Source organism: Nerophis lumbriciformis, linkage group LG20, assembly GCF_033978685.3.
Source record: "Nerophis lumbriciformis linkage group LG20, RoL_Nlum_v2.1, whole genome shotgun sequence".
NCBI classification, from domain to species: Eukaryota; Metazoa; Chordata; class Actinopteri; order Syngnathiformes; family Syngnathidae; genus Nerophis; species Nerophis lumbriciformis.
Genome location: NC_084567.2, coordinates 8,207,501 through 8,229,437, shown reverse-complemented (window position 1 = coordinate 8,229,437; position 21,937 = coordinate 8,207,501). Strand labels below are relative to the sequence as shown.

Genomic DNA, 21,937 nt, shown 5'->3' with positions numbered 1-21,937 from the left:
CAGCTTTTACAAGCTGCAAGTGGTTTTTTAATCAACTTTAGAATCCTAAAGAAAAACAAAAAAATAATAAACTGTTCTTGTCTCTCCTAATGATTGTGAACGCAACAACTAATCGATTAAAATCGATTATAAAAATAGTTGGCGATTAATTTAGTCATCGATTCGTCTGATCTATGCTATGCGCATGCCAGAGGCTTTTTTTTTTTTTTTTTTTAAATAAACCTTTATTTATAAACTGCAACATTTACAAACAGCTGAGAAACAATAATCGAAATAAGTATGGGCCAGTATGCTGTTTTTTTTCTCCAATAAAAATACTGGAAAGGATAGAAATGTAGTTTGTCTCTTTTATCCGATTATTAATCAAAGTAACAATCGACAGATTAATCGATTAGCAAATTAGTTGTTAGTTGCAGCCCTACATTGAACCTACAGGCTGTGCTCTCGTAGAGTGACAAATATGAACACTTATTTAAAACTTCATCTTTATTTCAATAACAAAGCGAAACAAAACACCACCATACACAACACAAACACCATACGGCAACAACACGCCCTTCGAAACAGCAACAAGGTGATCAGATCCCTAAGAACAATCATTTCAGACTTTGGGTGGAGTTCTTGGATAGTGTCAAGGTGATCAGATCTCTAAGAACAATCATTTCAGACTTTGGGTGGAGTTCTTGGATAGTGTCTATGTTCTCAGATATTATACACCGAGTCATCCTCTTATGGTGGTCTGTAGACACAAAACATGACCACCAGGCGACGTGGTTTCAGGCAGGTAAAAGCACCACCGAAGAAGACTACAATTCCTCCCCAGCTAGAATAATCCGTTCTGTCACGTCTGAAGGAGTAGTAACCAAGAACTACAAGTGTCATCCATCTGACTTTTCAGGGAAGTTTTAGATAGACAGAAGACACCGAGACCCTGAGAGGGACAAGCAGAAGAAAATAGATGGATAATCTCGGTTTATACAAAATGATCTGCTATTTGTAAAAGAAGCCGTGAGGAGTTCCTGGGTTTGGGTGGAAGTCGCCACAAACTAAACAGCTGATGTGTTATTCCCCCGTGTGTGTTCTTATGTGTCTGTCTGCCTCTGAATTATGATGGAATCTTTTACCACAAACTGGACAATTAAATATTTTTTCTCCAGTGTATTTTCTCATGTGCTGAATGAAATTGATGAGTTTAGTAAAGCTTTGACCACAAACTATACAGTTAAATGTTTTTGCTCCTGTGCGTTTTCGCAGGTCTTGTGTCACATGGCTCGTTTGGGAATGGCTTTCGCTGCTACCAAATGCTTTTTGTGCAGTGTGGGTTTTCATGTGTCGGATCAAATAGCAATTTGTCGTGAAGCTTTTACAACAGACTGAACAATGAACATTTTTTTCTCCTGTGTGTCTTCTTATGTGTTGAGTCATATTACCCTTCAGAGAAAAGGTTTTACCACAAACAGAACAAGTGTACGGTTTTTCTCCTGTGTGAGTTCTCATGTGTGTGGACAAATTGCTCGTTTGCGAAAAGCGTTCCCCGCAAACTGAGCAACTAAATGGTTTTTCTCCTGTGTGCGTTCTCATGTGTTCAGTCAAATGCTTGTTTAGAGAAAAGCTTTTACCGCAAACTGCACAAGAAAATGGTCTTTCCCCTGTGTGCGTTCTCATGTGTCGATTCAAACTGTACTTATTATTAAAGCTTTTAGAACAAACTGAGCATTTACAGTTTTTGTTGTTAACTGAATAGATAAATATCTTATCTCCTTTGTGTGCTCTCAAGTGTGCAGTCAAAATGCTCTGTTGAGTGAAGCCTTTACTACAAAACGAACAGTTAAATGTTTTTTTCCCTGCGTGTGTTCTCATGTGTCGAGTCAAATTGCTCTTTTCAGTAAAGCTTTTAGCACAAACTGAGCAGCGAAAACCTTTTTTAACTGTCTTCATTTTAGAGCATTCGGAGTGCTTGTTGTCAGCGTGAGTCCTCATATCACCTTCACAGTCTGTATCGCTGCTCAAAGTTACTTCAATCTCATCTTGAGCCTCACTATGTGATAGTGGAGCCAAGAGGTTGTCTGCTTGTGGTTTCTCTTCATCATCTTCAGTCTTCACAGAGACAACAGTCAGAGGCAACTTGGTGAGATCAGCCTCTTGTGGTCCTAGAAGACACTCTCTCTCCTGAGCGATCCAGAGTTCCTCCTCTTCCTTTTTAATGTGGGGTGGTTGTGGAGTCTCCTGCTTCAAAGTGGGGCTCCCTCCTGTCTGAGGGGGAAGTTCTTCTGGATGACCAATCAGCTGCTGGACGTCTGCAGGACACAAACAACACAAACTTTAACTCAGACATGATCCATGAGATGATTCTCCTTGAATTTGCCACACACTTTCTTCTATGTACTTTATGTGTGTGTAGTGTTTCATAGACAATCATGTAGGGCCTTGAATGAAGGATCGATATTTACTTGATTTGGCTTAGACTCGGAAAAGTGAAGCGAGAATCACAGAAAATAGAAAACATCGGTTTCGATGGAGATGAAAATCCAAATACCACACGCTAAACAGCACGTGCAAACAACAAAAAAGTGTGTACTATTAGTGGCCGTGTTGCGTATAATATAACACTCGATCATTTACTACATATCCATATTTAAGTTTGATCATATTACGCCTATACTGGCTCACCTGCACTGGCTTCCTGTGCACTTAAGATGTGACTTTAAGGTTTTACTACTTACGTGTAAAATACTACACGGTCTAGCTCCGTCTTATCTTGTCGATTGTATTGTACCATATGTCCCGGCAAGAAATCTGCGTTCAAAGAACTCCGGCTTATTAGTGATTCCCAGAGCCCAAAAAAAGTCTGCGGGCTATAGAGCGTTTTCTATTCGGGCTCCAGTACTATGGAATGCCCTCCCGGTAACAATTAGAGATGCTACCTCAGTAGAAGCATTTAAGTCCCATCTTAAAACTCATTTGTATACTCTAGCCTTTAAATAGCCCCCCTGTTAGACCAGTTGATCTGCCGTTTCTTTTCTTCTCTCCTCTGCTCCCCTCTATCCCTTGTGGAGGGGGGGTGGGCACAGGTCCGGTGGCCATGGATGAAGTGCTGGCTGTCCAGAGTCGGGACCCGGGGTGGACCGCTCGCCTGTGCATTGGCTGGGGACATCTCTGCGCTGCTGACCCGTCTCCGCTCGGGATGGTGTCCTGCTGGCCCCACTATGGACTGGACTCTTACTATTATGTTGGATCCACTATGGACTGGACTCCCACAATATTATGTCAGACCCACTCGACATCCATTGCTTTCGGTCTCCCCTAGAGGGGGGGGGGGGGGGGGGGGTTACCCACATATGCGGTCCTCTCCAAGGTTTCTCATAGTCATTCACATCGACGTCCCACTGGGGTGAGTTTTTCCTTGCCCTTATGTGGGCTTTGTACCGAGGATGTCGTTGTGGCTTGTGCAGCCCTTTGAGACACTTGTGATTTAGGGCTATATAAATAAACATTGATTGATTGATTGATATGCGTGCTCCTACCTACCTGTGGCGTTTTTGCTATGTTCTTAAAGGCCTACTGAAAGCCACTACTACCAACCATGCCGTCTGATAGTTTATATATCAATGATGAAATCTTAACATTGCAACACATGCCAATACGGCCGGGTTAGCTAACTAAAGTGCAATTTTAAATTTCCTGCGAAACTTCCGGTTGAAAACGTCTAGGTATGATGACGTATGCGCGTGACGTCGATGGTTGAAACGGAAGTATTGGGACGCCATTGTATCCAATACAAAAAGCTCAGTTTTCATCGCAAAATTCCACAGTATTCTGGACATCTGTGTTGGTGAATCTTTTGCAATTTGTTTAATGAACAATGGAGACTGCAAAGAAGAAAGCTGTAGATGTGATCGGTGTATTAGCGTCTGGCTACAGCAACACAACCAGGAGGACTTTGACTTGGATAGCAGACGCGCTATCCGACGCTAGCCGCCGACCGCATCGATGATCGGGTGAAGTCCTTCGTCGCTCCGTCGATCGCTGGAACGCAGGTGAACTTCGGTGTTGATGAGCAGATGAGGGTTGGCGTAGGTGGAGAGCTAATGTTTTATCATAGCTCTGTCGAGGTCCGTAGCTAAGTTAGCTTCAATGGCGTCGTTAGCAACAGCATTGTTAAGCTTCGCCAGGCTGGAAAGCATTAACCGTGTGGTTACAGGTCCAGGGTTTACCGTATTTTCCGCACCATAAGCCGCCCTGGGTTATAAGCCGCGCCTTCAATGAACTGCATATTTCAAAACTTTGTCCACCTATAAGCCGCCCCGTGTTATAAGCCGCATCTAACTGCGCTAAAGGGAATGTCAAAAAAACAGTCAGATAGGTCAGTCAAACTTTAATAATATATTAAAAACCAGCGTTCTAACAACTCTGTTCACTCCCAAAATGTACGGTAATGTGCAAATGTGCAATCACAAACATAGTAAAATTCAAAATAGTGCAGAGCAATAACATCAATAACTTAATGTTGCTCGAACGTTAATGTCACAACACACAAAATAAACATAACGCTCACTTTCTGAAGTTATTCTTCATTCATAAATCCCTCGAATTCTTCTCCTTCGGTGTCCGAATTAAAAAGTTGGGCGAATACGGGATCCAAAATGGCCGGCTCCGTCTCGTCGAAGTCATTGCCTTCCGGAAAGCTCGGACCACAGTTGTGACCGAAATATCCGCCCAGGCATTTACGATCCACTGGCAGATGTTGGCGTATGTCGTCCGGCGCTGTCTCCCTGTCTTAGTGAAGGTGTGTTCGCCTTCGGTCATCCATTGTTCCCACGCCGTTCGCGGTCGTGCTTTAAATGCCCTGTTGACACCAATATCGAGCGGTTGGAGTTCTTTGGTTAATCCACCCGGAATGACGGCGAGTGTTGTATTTGTGTGCTTCACTTGTTTTTTGACACCATCTGTGATGTGGGCGCGCATGGAGTCGTATATCAACATGGAACACACAAAGGAAATGAAACGTAATACCCGCGCGCTTCTTCTTCTTCTACGGGGGCGCTTCCTCTTTCATCTGGGGGCGGGTGCTTACCTTGGCAGTTGCTTACCATAGAAGAAGAAGCGCTTCCTCTTCTACGGGGAAAAAAGATGGCGGCTGTTTACCGTAGTTGCGAGACCGAAACTTTATGAAAATAAATATTTATATTAATCCATATATAAGGCGCACCGGGTTATAAGCCGCACTGTCAGCTTTTGTGAAAATTTGTGGTTTTTAGGTGCGGCTTATAGTGCGGAAAATACGATAATAGTATTGTTGATATTCTGTCTATCCTTCCAGTCAGGGGTTTATTTCTTTTGTTTCTATCTGCAGTTAAGCCCGATGCTATCACGTTAGCTCCGTAGCTAAAGTGCTTCACCGATGTATTGTCGTGGAGATAAAAGTCGCTGTGAATGTCCATTTCGCGTTCTCGACTCTCATTTTCAAGAGGATATAGTATCCGAGGTGGTTTAAAATACAAATCCGTGATCCACAATAGAAAAAGGAGAGAGTGTGGAATCCAACGAGCCCTTGTGCCTAAGTTACGGTCAGAGCGAAAAAAGATACGTCCTGCACTGCACTCTCACGTTCCTCATCCACGAATCTTTCATCCTGGCTCAAATTAATGGGGTAATCGTCGCTTTCTCGGTCCCAATCGCTCTCGCTGCTGGTGTAAACAATGGGGAAATGTGAGGAGACTTTCAACTTGTGACGTCACGCTACTTCCGGTACAGGCAAGGCTTTTTTTTATCAGCGACCAAAAGTTGTGAACTTTATCGTCGTTGTTCTCTACTAAATCCTTTCAGCAAAAATATGGCAATATCGCGAAATGATCAAGTATGACACATAGAATGGATCTGCTATCCCCGTTTAAATTAAAAAAATGTCATTTCAGTAGGCCTTTAAGTACATAACTCCACATGTGTTCATTCATAGTTGTGATGCCTTCAGTGACAATCTACAATGTAAATAGTCATGAAAATAAAGAATATGCATTGAATGAGGAGAAGGTGTGTCCAAACTTTTGGCCTGTACTGTATATTTGCATTTTCTCCTCCCAGTATCGTGGGCGTTTTGATGATCAGCGTATATTTTGCCTTTTGATGAAGACACAGACGTAAATTGCATTGCGCTCCTTATGCTGCTCACTTAACAGACATAAGTCCACCATGCACACGTTAGTAGAGCAGCGTTGCGTGTGCAATCAAGTTTGCACCTGTTCAGTACACGCCAATAAATCAGGCCCAAAGAATTTACCATAAACTAAGCAATTGAATATTTTGCCTCCTGGTGTGTGTTCTCATGTGTTGAGTCAAAATGATGTTTTTAGTAAAGCTTTTGGCACAAACACTATATTACCTTTCTTCTTTTTAGGGAATTCAGAGTGTTTGTTGTCAGTGAGAGCCCTTATGAGCCCTTCACAGTCTGTAACACTTCTAAAAGGTTCTTCAGCCTCCCTACCTGAGAGTGGCGTTAAGAGGTTGTTTCGTTGTGGTTTCTCTTCATCATCTTCAGTCTTCACAGAGACAACAGTCAGTGGCAACTTGGTGAGATCATCCTCCTGCGGTCCTAGAACACACGCTCCCTCCTGAGTGATTCGTGCCTCCTCTTCCTCTTTAACGTGGGGTGGCTGTGGAACCTCCTCCTTCAAAATGGAGCTCCCCCCGGGCGACTGAGGGGGAAGTTCGTCCGGACAACCAATCAGCTGCTGGATGTCTGCAGGAAACAAACACACTTTGGTTCAGGCATGATCCATGACGCGCCGCTCTCGATATGTACCAATATCTTCGCTTCAACCTCGATCAAATATTATGAAAACGTCTTCCTTGTCCCAATTTTGACCGTACAGCGACAATGCTTTGTTTAGTATAATATTTGAGCAGAGGACCACATTTGAAAATGTCACAGAGCTAGCATTGTTTTCATGCTTGTATTGACATTTCCTTTCCTTTATGCCTTGATATCTGAGGGGATTGCCACCGGGGAAGGTTACATTTGATATAAAAATGTTAACATTTAATACAGTACAGGCCAAAAGTTTAGACACGCCTTCTCATTCAATGCATATTCTTTATTGTCATGACTATTTACATTGTAGATTGTCACTGAAGGAATCAAAACCATGAATGAACACATGTGGAGTTATGTACTTAACAAAAAAAGGTGAAATAACTGAAAACATGTCTTATATTCTAGTTTCTCTGCAAAATAACCACTGTGGAGAATGTATATATGTTTAAGAGTTATTTCTTTCTTCATAGTCATGTTTAAAGGGGAACATTATCACCAGACCTATGTAAGCGTCAATATATACCTTGATGTTGCAGAAAAAAGACCATATATATTTTTAACCGATTTCCGAACTCTAAATGGGTGAATTTTGGCGAATTAAACGCCTTTCTATTATTCGCTCTCGGGAAGCAATCCGCCATTTTCTCAAACACCGAGTCAAATCAGCTCTGTTATTTTCCGTTTTTTCGACTGTTTTCCGTACCTCGGAGACATCATGCCTTGTCGGTGTATTGTCTGAGGGTGTAACAACACGAACAGGGACGGATTCAAGTTGCACCAGTGGCCCAAAGATGCGAAAGTGGCAAAAAATTGGACGTTTGTTCCGTACACTTTACCGACGAAAGCTATGCTACGACAGAGATGGCAAGAATGTGTGGATATCCTGCGACACTCAAAGCAGATGCATTTCCAACGATAAAGTCAAAGAAATCTGCCGCCGGACCTCCATTGAATCTGCCGGAGTGTGTGAGCAATTCAGGGACAAAGGACCTCGGTAGCACGGCAAGCAATGGCGGCAGTTTGTTCCCGCAGACGAGCGAGCTAAACCCCCTATCGACCCTATCTTCCCTGGCCTGCTGACATCAACTCCAAAACTGGACAGATCAGCTTTCAGGAAAAGAGCGCGGATGAGGGTATGTCTACAGAACATATTAATTGATGAAAAATGGGCTGTCTGCACTCTCAAAGTGCATGTTGTTGCCAAATGTATTTCATATGCTGTAAACCTAGTTCATAGTTGTTAGTTTCCTTTAATGCCAAACAAACACATACCAATCGTTGGTTAGAAGGCGATCGCCGAATTCGTCCTCGCTTTCTCCCGTGTCGCTGGCTGTCGTGTCGTTTTCGTCGGTTTCGCTTGCATACGGTTCAAACCGATATGGCTCAATAGCTTCAGTTTCTTCTTCAATTTCGTTTTCGCTACCTGCCTCTACACTACAACCATCCGTTTCAATACATGCGTAATCTGTTGAATCACTTACGCCGCTGAAATCCGAGTCTGAATCCGAGCTAATGTCGCTATAGCTTGCTGTTGCATGCGCCATGTTTGTTTGTATTGGCTTCACTATGTGACGTCACAGGAAAATGGACGGGTGTATATAACGATGGTTAAAATCAGGCACTTTGAAGCTTTTTTAGAGATATTGCGTGATGGGTAAAATTTTGAAAAAAACTTTGAAAAATAAAATAAGCCACTGGGAACTGATTTTTAATGGTTTTAACCCTTCTGAAATTGTGATAATGTTCCCCTTTAACTAGCTGGCAACTAACATTTTTTAAGAAATCATGAATTACTTTGCACCATGTTTGTACAAATAATAACTCATGTAAAATACAAAAGTCAACTCTCAAATTTTTTAATAAATCATGTCACACTTTGAGCTGGACACCAAATCTGTTATCTGTTTCTTTGTCAGTTAGTGAAGACCAAGTCTTTAAAATATTTTCTTGTATTTTCAAATTCTATTTGAGTTTTGTCTCTCTTAGAATCAAAAATGTCGAGCAAAGCGAGACCAGCTTGCTAGTAAATAAATAAAATTTAAAAAAATAGAGGCAGCTCACTGGTAAGTGCTGCTATTTGAGCTATTTTTAGAACAGGCCAGCGGGCTACTCATCTGGTCCTTACGGGCTACCTGGTGCCCACGGGCACCGCGTTGGTGACCCCTGTGCTAGAGAATAAGGAGTACTTGAAACTCTGCATGTCAACATCTCTGTTCGGTGCCACACCAACAAAATGCCCAAGCAACCATTTCCAGATCAACACCGTATGAAAAAAATAGTCAACAACAGAAGGAGATAACGTCCTCAGGAACCTACCACATAGCGAAGGACATACACTATTTGATTTCCTATTATGCAGCTCATTTTTATTTGACAGTTATTGAAATATCTTGTGTGACATTGTAGTAGAAAATGTCCAAATCTTAAACAGGAACAAAAGAGAATTTGTTACAAGCGTTTATTCACTCATAAGCAGATGGTACAAAGTTGGATTGGGTTGTCATGATTACAGACAGTGTCTCCGGAGACGTTAGATGGTGCACCCTCGTGAAGGAATTAAGAAAGAGCGCACAACAGGCTTGGTCCTCTCTTGTTATTTATACGCTCCCTGATGGTCAGATTCCAGCATAACAACAACTTATGTAACTGTACAATGTCCAAACATCACCCCAGGGCCACCTGCCCTGCCATGTCATGTCCCTCCTAATGCATTCAGGTGAGAGGTAAACTTAGGACAGAAATGTGCCACCACAACATCATGCACAAAAGTGCCCTTTATTTGTTTTAAACTATTGTAGTGGCGTTCTGTACAAAAAGTGCACTTTAATTTAGTGCTGTTTTGATATGTCATCTTAGTGACATTCACAAAAGTGCACTCATAGCCTGTTTTAAAATGTCTCTGACAATCTTGCACTTTCTGTTTTGAAACGACATGAATGTTTGTGCCACTGTTTAATAACTGTTTAATAAATACACTTTTGCTAAATTGACTTAGTTGTGATTTCCCTCTCTGCATGAAAGTTTAAAGGGGAACATTATCACAATTTCAGAAGGGTTAAAACCATTAAAAATCAGTTCCCAGTGGCTTATTTTATTTTTCGAAGTTTTTTTCAAAATTTTACCCATCACGCAATATCCCTAAAAAAAAGCTTCAAAGTGCCTGATTTTAACCATCGTTATATACACCCGTCCATTTTCCTGTGACGTCACATAGTGATGCCAACACAAACAAACATGGCGGATAGAACAGCAAGGAATAGCGACATTAGCTCGGATTCAGACTCGGATTTCAGCGGCTTAAGCGATTCAACAGATTACGCATGTATTGAAACGGATGGTTGTAGTGTGGAGGCAGGTAGCGAAAACGAAATTGAAGAAGAAACTGAAGCTATTGAGCCATATCGGTTTGAACCGTATGCAAGCGAAACCGACGAAAACGACACGACAGCCAGCGACACGTGAGAAAGCGAGGACGAATTGGGCGATCGCCTTCTAACCAACGATTGGTATGTGTTTGTTTGGCATTAAAGGAAACTAACAACTATGAACTAGGTTTACAGCATATGAAATACATTTGGCAACAACATGCACTTTGATAGTGCAGACAGCCCAGTTTTCATCAATTAATATATTCTGTAGACATACCCTCATCCGCTCTCTTTTCCTGAAAGCTGATCTGTCCAGTTTTGGAGTTGATGCCAGCAGGCCAGGGAAGCTCGGGTCGATATTCTTCTATGCCATCTCTGTCGTAGCATAGCTTTCGTCGGTAAAGTGTGCGGAACAAACGTCCAATTTCTTGCCACTTTCGCATCTTTGGGCCACTGGTGCAACTTGAATCCGTCCCTGTTCGTGTTGTTACACCCTCCGACAACACACCGACGAGGCATGATGTCTCCAAGGTACGGAAAACAGTCGAAAAAATGGAAAATAACAGAGCTGATTTGACTCGGTGTTTGAGAAAATGGCAGATTGCTTCCCGTCACAACGTCATCGCTCCAAGAGCGAATAATAGAAAGGCGTTTAATACGCCAAAATTCACCCATTTAGAGTTCGGAAATCGGCTAAAAAAATATATGGTCTTTTTTCTGCAACATCAAGGTATATATTGACGCTTACATAGGTCTGGTGATAATGTTCCCCTTTAAAAGTAGCATATATTAATGCAGTATGAAGAAGAATGTTTTAATGTAGACACATAGAATCATCATACTGCTGTGGTTATATGCATCAAGTGTTCATTGAAGGCTAAGGCAAAATATCGAGATATATATCGTGTATCGGGACATGGCCCAAAAACATCGAGATATTAAAAAAAGGCCATATCGCCCAGCCCTACCTCCAATCCTCTGCAGGTTGATGTAGACATGTGGTCCAGTCTTCTCTTCACACACTGCACATCTTTTACTCTTCCCCAACACCTCTTCTTTCAAATCATTAATTTCTTTACACAAGCGCTTGTTTTGCTCTTCTACTTTCTTCATTTGACTTCTGAATTCTTTCATCTCCTCTGATTTTAACTCCACTGCCTTCTTCAAGCTAACAATCATGGCGGCTCTTTCTTTACATTCTTCAACAGAGTCGGCTAATTTCTCCTCAACGCTCTTTTCAGAGCTTACGGTGGCCTCCAAAATTGCATTGTTGGAAAAACCCAGTCGCTCATCTTTATCTGCAGTTCTCATCTTTATCTCCGTTGGTGGTTTTCTGGAAGTTTCTGATTCTCTATCATGTTCTCTTTTACCGGACGTCGCCATCTTAGCATAGCAGTAGTCGTCTACGTTCTTCACTTCAGATAACACTCCATCGTTCCAACTTACGTTTGGTGGGCCTCAGAAAAGACGAATCCTGAGGTATGTGTCGCTATGTTTGACTTGAATCTAAATAGCTAAAAGAGCGTAAATTCGAAACTTCTCTGAAACGCAACAACCACTCAGTCCGCCATCTTGATCTTTTCGCCGTCGCAAGTACGTTTGCGCATGCGCCAGAATCAGCAACTTCCGTTCCCGACTTCGCAGCAGTTTTTGTTTTTTCAAAACAAAGGCCCATCCATCCATCCATTTTCTACCGCTTGTCCCTTTCTGGGGTCGCAGGGGGGGTCGCTGGAGCCTATCTCAGCTGCATTCGGGCGGAAGGCAGTGTACACCCTGGACAAGTTGCATACTTGCCAACCCCCCCGAATTTTCCGGGAGACTCCCGAAAATCAGCGCATCTCCCGAAAACCTCCCGGGACAAATATTCTCCCGAAAATCTCCCGATTTTCAGCCGGAGCTGGAAGCCACGCCCCCTCCAGCTCCATGCGGACAGCCTTTTTTCATGACGGGAGGACAACAGGGTGACAAGAACTAAATCATCCAGACTAGAGATGAATTGTATTATTATGTTTATCTTACCTAAAAATAAATATATTTATTAATAAAAAATAAAAATAAATACATGTTTACTATATTTTGCTAAAAACATCAAAATTAATTGTATTTTTAATTTTTTTTTAAATCTCCCGATTTTCGGCCGGAGCTGGAAGCCACGCCCCCTCCAGCTCCATGCGGACCTGAGTGAGGACAGCCTTTTTTCATGACGGGAGGACAACAGGGTGACAAGAACTAAATCATCCAGACTAGAGATACATTGTATTATTATGTTTACCTTAACTAAAAATAAATATATTTATTAATAAAAAATTAAAAATAAATACATGTTTACTATATTTTGCTAAAAACATCAAAATTAATTGTATTTTTATTTGTATTTTTTCTGACTCCTTATTACATCCAGCCATAGAATTATACATTAAAATAAACATATTGGAAATAATTTATTCTAAATTATCATAATAATTCATTTAAAATGACCATATTTAATTATTAAAATATTTGCTTGTTTATCAACAACTTTAGCATTTTATTCATTACATTTTGAAACTCTCAGAAGCCAAGTTATGTTATATTCCTTAAGATTTATTTATGCAAGTTTGAAGTATCAATTATCTAAACACAGTTTTGTTTGCATATTTTCAGGATGTAGATATCTATATATCTATATATATATGTATATATATATACATATATATATATATATATATATATATATATATATATATATATATATATATATATATATATATTTCATATGTATGAAATACTTGACTTGGTGAATTCTAGCTGTCAATATACTCCTCCCCTCTTAACCACGCCCCCAACCACGCCCCACCCCACCCCCAACCACGCCCCCACGCCCCACCTCCCGAAATCGGAGGTCTCAAGGTTGGCAAGTATGACAAGTTGCCACCTCACTATAAAAGTGGGTGACATTGTTATCGCCGGGAAGGATGAGGTCACCTACCAGTGACGTGCGGTGAGGTTGATGGCTGGTGAGGCACTGACTTCATCACAGTCAGATTTACAAACATATGAACCCTAAAGAGTATCTTATTCACCATTTGATTGGCAGCAGTTAACGGGTTATGTTTAAAAGCTCATACCAGCATTCTTCCCTGCTTGGCACTCAGCATCAAGGGTTGGAATTGGGGGTTAAATCACCAAAAATTATTCCCGGGTGCGGCGCCGCTGCTGCCCACTGCTCCCCTCACCTCCCAGTGGGTGATCAAGGGATGGGTCGAATGCAGAGGACACATTTCATTACACCTAGTGTGTGTGTGACAATCATTGGTACTTTAACTTAACTTGAACTTTACACATACAAACTGTAGCACACAAAAAAAGCACATTTAATAAAAAAAACGTTATTATGGTCTTACCTTTACTTATAAATGAAGTCCATGCGCCGCTGTTGTGCTGGATTAATGCACCCCCGCCGTAGAATGCACCCCCTGACGGGAGTGTTGTATCAACTAAAGCCCTCACTTAAACTTTCCACATGTCAATGCATGTCACTGTCACCTACCTAGGTTCCATTCTAGAGGCTAATCTTTCCTGTGATAAAATGGCAACCAAGGTAATCAAAAAGGTCAACCAACGAACGAGATTTCTCTACAGAATCTCCTCTCTAGTCAACAAAAGCACCATGAAGATTCTGGTGGGAACTCTCATTCAATCCTTTTTCGATTACGCATGCACCTCCTGGTACCCTAGCACCTCCAAAACCCTCAAATCTAAACTCCAAACATCCCAGAACAAGCTGGTCAGATTACTTGTAGACCTCCACCCCAGATCACACCTCACTCCTACCCACTTCTCCAAAGTGGGCTGGCTCAGGGTGGAGGACAGAGTAAAACAACTTGCACTGAGCCTAGTCTATAAAATCCGCTACACCTCCCTGATACCGAAGTACATGTCAAACTACTTCCATAACGTAAATGACCGCCATAACCACAACACCAGGGGGAGCTCCACTAACCACGTTAAACCCAGATTCCGATCTAACAAAGGTCTTAACTCATTCTCTTTCTATGCCACATCAATATGGAATGCACTCCCAACAGGTGTAAAAGAAAGGGCATCTCTATCCTCCTTCAAAACTGCACTAAAAGAACACCTCCAGGCAACTTCAACCCTAAACTAACACCCTCCCTTCCTCATCATACCTCTTTGGATTGTAAATAATCAAATGTAAACAATCAAATGTAGTCACTTTTTCTTATAATTTCTGATCTCTCTCTCTGTGTCCACTACTTGCTGTACATATCCTACCAAGTCAGATCTACACTGTTCCAATGTCAATTTCTCTGATGATGCAATTGTTGATGACTGAAGTGTTGATACCAACCAAACTTAACCCCCCCCCCCCCTCCCCCTCCACATCCTACACCCCGGATTGTAATTAATGTAAATAATTCAATTTATATACTCTGATGATTATCTTGTGTGATGACTGTATTATGATGATAGTATATATCTGTATCATGAATCTATTTAAGTGGACCCCGACTTAAACAAGTTGAAAAACTTATTGGGGTGTTACCATTTAGTGGTCAATTGTACGGAATATGTACTGTACTGTGCAATCTAATAATAAAAGTTTCAATCAATCAATCAATCAATCATCACAGGGCCAAAACAAAGGTATTTTTCCATCTGTTTCAAAACAACGGTTCGCAAAAGTATCTACTGGTAACGTCAAATAACCGACAACTCCACTTAAAATGTTTTAAATAACTTCCACATCGTTCCTGAATGTATGGATAGATAATATACAACACACGTTTCAAATGTGTATGATCAGAGAGTGTTTGGGCCTGTGTGTGTGTGTGTGTGTGTGTGTGTGTGTGTGTGTATGTGTGTGCGTGTGTGTGTATGTGTGTGTGTGTGTGTGTATGTGTTTTGTCTTGTCTTGTCTTGTCTCATAGTAACAGTGGTACTATTGTATTGTTAGTGTACAGGAGCTTTTCTTGTGTTTGTTTGTATAGTATTGTTCTTGTATCATATTGTTAATGTTAAATGTGGAATGAGTGAGAGGGGTTGGGATATTATAAGCATTTGCTTCAACCAACCCCTTTTCAAGCCTTGCATAAATGTCTCTGCCAAAATGTAAAAAAAAAAAAAAAATGTGTGTTGTTGTACTGTGCAGGTTTGAAATAAATAATTCAATTCAAACTCAAGGCCTGGGGGCCAGACCTGGCCCGTCACATCATTTTATATGGCCCGCCAACGCCTGGAAATAATATGCATCAATAAAGTACTTACAATCTTTCCATTTTGACAGAAAAAAGTACATTTATAGCATGCATCCATCCATCCATCCATCCTGGCTCCAGAGGGGGGCCCCGGTGACCCGCGTCCGGGCGAGGGAAATCTGGGTGTCAATACGTGGACCTTGGAGTTTGTTTTCCCGGAATGCAAAGGAAAGTTGGCGCGGGCAAGGCGTGAATGTAAGTACATGATTTATTAAAACACTAACAAACTACAAAAAAAAAACGAAGCAAACAAAAGGCGTGCACAATGGCGGAGAACAAACAAGAAAGGCACAAAATAAAATCGGACCAACTTAAATTTTGAAACTGTGAACTGTGACCCCAGCTGTCATAATGTGAAGTTTGAGAAGACACAGCAGTAAGCGGACGAATCACAGACAACAATGAGTCCGAGTACAGAGAGGAGGTCGAACATCTGGTGGACTGGTGCAAAAGCAACAACCTTTGCTCAATGAAAAAAAGACCAAAGAGATGGTGGTGGACTTCAGGAAGGTCAGACACTCCATTCCCTTCTGAACATCGGAGGAGCAGCTGTGGAAGTGATCTCCAGCTTCAGGTATCTTGGAGTTCATCTATCCAGGGACCTCGCCTGGAGACACGACACTGGCAGAAAAGCTGGCACAAGGGGCAAAAAAGACTGACAACGTTGAGGAATGCTCATCAAACAGTTATTTGGAACATCCCACAGGTGAACAGGCTAATTGGGAACAGGTGGGTGCCATGATTGGGTATAAAAGCAGATTCCATGAAATGCTCAGTCATTCACAAACAAGGATGGGGCGAGGGTCACCACTTTGTGAACAAATGCGTGAGCAAATTGTCGAACAGTTTAAGAACAACATTTCTCAACCAGCTATTGCAAGGAATTTAGGGATTTCACCATCTACGGTCCGTATTATCATCAAAAGAGTCAGAGAATATGGAGAAATCACTGCACGTAACATTGAATGCCCGTGACTTTCGATCCCTCAGGCGGTACCGCATCAAAAAGCGACATCGGTGTGTAAAGGATATCACCACATGGGCTCAGGAACACTTCAGAAAACCACTGTCAGTAACTACAGTTGGTCGCCACATCTGTATGTGCAAGTTAAAACTCTACTATGCAAAGCCAAAGTCATTTATCAACAACACCCAGAAAACGCCGCCGGCTTCTCCGGGCTTGAGCTCATCTAAGATGGACTGATGCAAAGTGGAAAAGTGTTCTGTGGTCTGACGAGTCCACATTTCAAATTGTTTTTGGAAACTGTGGACGTCGTGTCCTCCGGGACCAAAGAGGAAAAGAAGCATCCGGATTATTATAGGCGCAAAGTTCAAAAGCCAGCATCTGTGATGGTTTTGTATATCTTATTGTTCTTGTGGTACAAGATGTGTGCCGGTATGACAATAAAATCCACAGAATACTTGAAAACTCCCAACAGTAAGAAAAAACGTTTCAAATGAAAATCCTTGTTTAATAACCACACTTTGCTAAAACAACTAATTCAATCGCTAGCTATCAGTTATCGTGCTGATCGCGATCTATCTTAAATACAAACATGAATATAAGACACATTAACGTCTTTCCCCGTTACAAACATAACATAATTACAAATTTAAATTAACACATTACTGTCTGAGCAACTAAGATATTTAATTGTGCACATTGAACCTACGAGCTGTGGTCTCTTAAAACTGAGCGATAAATATGAACACTTTTTTTTCCAACTTCATCTTTATTTCAATAACAATGTTATAAAAAAACATCATACACAAAAGCAAACATCATCTTTCAAAATGGCAATCAATCAATCATGAAAGATTGAAATAAACATTGATGTCACATATATCAAAGTCATTCCTTAAAATGGAAGAAAATAAACATTTAAACACTCAAATTATGTTGTGTTTTATTATTCATTTATGTTATTTTTTTCTAATAAATCTTGGTTTAAAAATGTCACTGTGCTTGAGAACTCGTGGACAAACAAGCAAGCGTATTCCTAGAAAGAAGTCAAATTAAACATAATGAAAATATCGCATACATGCCCTGTCAGGTTCAAACACTGATGACATATATTAAACAAGACAAGAAGCAAGGAATTAAACAGAGACAGAATTAAATTAGGCTCAATTGAGGAGAGCGCGTCTGGGCTGTACTCTTGTACAGTCTCCATCACGCTCTGGCGAAAGATTGTACGCCTCCTCTTTTATTTGGACTTTCCCTGATTACATGGCAACAGCTGTTTCTAAGGAACAGGGGTCGTAAATAGGAAAAGTTTCCGATCCACAGAAGACATGGGGTCGTGAGGAGGTACGATTGTGCTCCAGACAATCACAATTTGGAGGAAGACATTGGATATTTGTGAAAGAAGCAGTGAACATATTTTGAGGGGGTCCTGGGTTTGGGTGGATAAAATACCACAAACTAAACAATTAAATCATTTTCCTCCAGTGTGTTTTTTTACATGTTTAGTCAAACCTGGTCTGGTAAAAAAGCTTTTACCACAAACCAAACAATCGAATGGCTTTTCTCCGGTGTGTGTTCTCGTGTGTTGAGCAAAGCTCTTCTTTTCATAAAAGCTTTTACCACAAACTAAGCAATTAAAGCGTTTTTGCCCGGTGTGTGTTGCCGTGTGTCGAATCAAACTGCCCTTTTGAGAAAAACTGTTACCGCAAATTGAACACCGAAAAGGTTTTTCTCCTGTGTGCGTTCTGCTGTGGACAGTCAATCTGATCTTTTGAGAAAAGCTTTTATCACAAACGAAACAACGAAATGGGTTTTGTCCAGTGTGTTTCTTTTCATGTTTGGTCAAACCAGATCTGGTAACAAAGCTTTTTCCACAAACTGAACAAATACAGTTTTTTTCGCCTGTGTGTGTTGTCATGTGCCGAGTTAAAGTGTCCTTTTGAGAGAAGTTTTTACCACAAACTGAACAACTAAATGTTTTCTCTCCTGTGTGTGTTCTCATGTGCTTAGTTAAATTGCTTTTTTGAGAAAAGCCTTTACCACAAACTGAACAAATACATGTTTTTTGTCCGGTGTGTATCATTATGTGTTGAGTCAAAGCGCTATTTTTGATAAAGCTTTTACCACAAACTAAACAACAAAATTTTCTTTCTCCTGTGTGTGTTCTCATGTGTTCCGTCAACCTAATGTTTTTAGTAAAGCGTTTACAACAAACCGAACAGGAAAATGGTGTTTCTCCTGTGTGTCTTCTCATGTGTTCATTCAAACTGCTCTTGCTGGTAAAGTTTTTATCGCAAACTGAACAATCAAATGGTTTTTCTCCCGTGTGCGTCCTCATGTGTTGCGTCAAACTGCTCTGTTGGGTAAAGTTTTTACCGCAAACAGAACAATTGTATGGTTTTTCTCCTGTGTGTGTTCTCATGTGATCCGTCAAATGGCTCTTTTTGCTAAAGCTTTTAGCACAAACTGAGCAGCTCAAACCATTCTTACTGCATTCAAAATGTTTGTTGTTAACTGAACAATTAAATTGTTTTTTGCCTGTGTGAGTTCTCATGTGTTGAGTCAAATTATACCGTTTTGTAAAACTTTTAGCACAAACTGAGCAGCTCAAACATGATTTACCAGTATTCTTTTTAGCGCTTTCGGGGTGTTTGTTGTCTGTGTGTGTCCTCATATCACCTTCACAGTCTGTATCGCTGCTCAAAGTTACTTCAACCCCGTCTTCACTCTCACTATCTGATAGTGGAGCTAAGAGGTTGTCTACTTGTGGTTTCTCTTCATCTTCTTCAGTCTTCACAGAGACAACAGTCAGTAGCAACTTGGTGAGATCAGCCTCCTGCGGTCCTAGAAGACACTCTCCCTCCTGAGTGATCCAGAGTTCCTCCTCTTCCTTTTTAATGTGGGGTGGCTGTGGAGTCTCCTGCTTCAAAGTGGAGCTCCCCCCTGACTGAGGAGGAAGTTCTTCTGGATGACCAATCAGCTGCTGGACGTCTGCAAGACACAAACACACTTTATCTCAGACATGATCCATGGGATGTTTCTCCTTGAACTCGCTACCCACTTTCTTCTATGTACTGTATGTGTGTGTAGTGTTTCATGGCCATTCATTTAGTGCCTTGCCAGAATGATGGATCAATGTTTACATGACTTGGCTTAGACTCAAACAAGTGGAGCTACAAACCCCGTTTCCATATGAGTTGGGAAATTGTTTTAGATGTAAATATAAACGGAATACATCCATCCATCCATTTTCTACCGCTTATTCCCTTTGGGGTCGCGGGGGGCGCTGGAGCCTATCTCAGCTACAATCGGGCGGAAGGCGGGGTACACCCTGGACAAGTCGCCACCTCATCGAATACAATGATTTGCAAATCCTTTTCAACCCATATTCAATTGAATGCACTACAAAGACAAGATATTTGATGTTCAAACTCATAAACTTTATTTTTTTTTTGCAAATAATAATTAACTTAGAATGTCATGGCTGCAACACGTGCCAAAGTAGATGGGAAAGGGCATGTTCACCACTGTGTTACATGGCCTTTCCTTTTAACAACACTCAGTAAACGTTTGGGAACTGAGGAGACACATTTTTGAAGCTTCTCAGGTGGAATTCTTTCCCATTCTTGCTTGATGTACAGCTTAAGTTGTTCAACAGTCCGGGTGTCTCCGTTGTGGTATTTTAGGCTTCATAATGCACCACACATTTTCAATGGGAGACAGGTCTGGACTACAGGCAGGCCAGTCTAGTACCAGCACTCTTTTACTATGAAGCCACGTTGATGTAACACGTGGCTTGGCATTATCTTGCTGAAATAAGCAGGGGTGTCCATGGTAACATTGCTTGGATGGCAACATATGTTGCTCCAAAACCTGTGTGTACCTTCCAGCATTAATGGCGCCTTCACAGATGTGTAAGTTACCCATGTCTTGGGCACTAATACACCCCCATACCATCACAGATGCTGGCTTTTACACTTTGCGCCTATACCAATCCGGATGGTTCTTTTCCTCTTTGTTCCGGAGGACACGACGTCCACAGTTTCCAAAAACAATTTGAAATGTGGACTCGTCAGACCACAGAACACTTTTCCACTTTGTATCAGTCCATCTTAGATGAGCTCGGACCCAGCGAAGCCGGCGGCGTTTCTGGGTGTTGTTGATAAACGGTTTTCGGCTTGCATAGGAGAGTTTTAACTTGCACTTTCAGATGTAGCGACCAACTGTAGTTACTGACAGTGGGTTTCTGAAGTGTTCCTGAGCCCATGTGGTGATATCCTTTACACACTGATGTCGCTTGTTGATGCAGTACAGCCTGAGGGATCGAAGGTCACGGGCTTAGCTGCTTACGTGCAGTGATTTCTCCAGATTCTCTGAACCCTTTGATGATATTACGGACCGTGGATGGTGAAATCCCTAAATTCCTTGCAATAGCTGGTTGAGAAAGGTTTTTCTTAAACTGTTCAACAACTTGCTCACACATTTGTTGACAAAGTGGTGACCCTCGCCCCATCCTTGTTTCTGAATGACTGAGCATTTCATGGCATCTACTTTTATACCCAATCATGGCACCCACCTGTTCCCAATTAGCCTGTTCACCTGTGGGATGTTCCAAATAAGTGTTTGATGAGCATTCCTCAACTTTATCAGTATTTATTGCCACCTTTCCCAACTTCTTTGTCACGTGTTGTTGGCATCACATTTTAAAGTTAATGATTATTTGCAAAAAAAAAAAAATGGTATCAGTTTGAACATCAAATATGTTGTCTTTGTAGCATATTCAACTGAATATGGGTTGAAAATTATTTGCAAGTCATTGTATTCCGTTTATATTTACATCTAACACAATTTCCCAACTCATATGGAAACGGGGTTTGTAGAATCCCATTATATATATATAAAATCAGTTTCAATGAACATTAGGATACTACAAACTAGCAGTATTGCATCAATATTGCAATATATCGCAAATGATTTTCTAACCAAACAATGACGTTGTGAGTCCCTGGTACCCACAGGTTAGGATTTGAAATGTATTTGGTCCCCAAATAATTATTTCAATGTGCTGTTATTTTTTAAATTCTCCTTTTTCTTAAATTGTGTTGGGTCTAATCACCACAGTATGTCTTTTTTATTTATTTATTATTTTGCAATTAAAGCACATCCCCTTATACAGTGTTTTTCAACCTTTTTTGAGCCAAGGCACATTTTTTGCGTTGAAAATATCCGAAGGCACACCACCAGCAGAAATCATTAAAAAAACGAAACTCAGTTGACAATAAAAAGTCGTTGTCGCAATTGTTGGATATGACTTCAAACCATAACCAACTATGTATCAATATAGCTCTTGTCTCAAAGTAGGTGTACTGTCACATCACACCATTTTTTGCTGTTTTCCTGTGTAGTTTTTTGGTTCTTGTCTTGCGCTCCTATTTTGGTGGCTTTTTCTCTTTTTTTGGTATTTTCCTGTAGCAGTTTCATGTCTTCCTTTGAGCGATATTTCCCGCATCTACTATGTTTTAGCATTCGAGAA

General features: G+C 41.1%; 2 protein-coding genes across 2 annotated transcripts in view; both read right to left on the bottom strand.

Annotated features, from left to right (window-relative positions):
• Positions 1–485: 485 nt before the first annotated feature.
• LOC133619272 (uncharacterized) lies at positions 486–11,770 on the bottom strand. Its single transcript, XM_061980221.1, has 3 exons — positions 11,148–11,770; positions 6,482–6,736; positions 486–2,297 (listed from the first exon to the last, which is right to left on the bottom strand). Exons 1-3 carry the CDS (start codon positions 11,560–11,562, stop codon positions 1,063–1,065), a joined length of 1,905 nt encoding a protein of 634 aa, XP_061836205.1. The 5' UTR covers positions 11,563–11,770; the 3' UTR covers positions 486–1,062.
• A 5,469-nt stretch (positions 11,771–17,239) lies between these two features.
• LOC140679607 (uncharacterized) overlaps positions 17,240–21,937 on the bottom strand; it is a 27,648-nt gene continuing 22,950 nt past the window's right edge. The window contains exon 3 of the mRNA XM_072915275.1: positions 17,240–19,395. Coding sequence (XP_072771376.1) covers positions 17,876–19,395 — 1,520 coding nt within the window. The 3' untranslated portion in view covers positions 17,240–17,875. The remainder of the gene's footprint in view (positions 19,396–21,937) is intronic.

What these genes read in the sequence shown, in the direction of transcription:
- LOC133619272 (XM_061980221.1), bottom strand. Translation starts at nt 11,562, where the DNA reads ATGGCGACGTCCGGTAAAAGAGAACATGATAGAGAATCAGAAACTTCC. An exon ending in CAACCTGCAGAGGATTGGAG is followed by an intron (nt 6,737 to 11,147) that starts GTAGGGCTGGGC and finishes TGTTTCCTGCAG; the next exon opens with ACATCCAGCAGCTGATTGGT. An exon ending in CCTCTTAACGCCACTCTCAG is followed by an intron (nt 2,298 to 6,481) that starts GTAGGGAGGCTG and finishes TGTGTCCTGCAG; the next exon opens with ACGTCCAGCAGCTGATTGGT.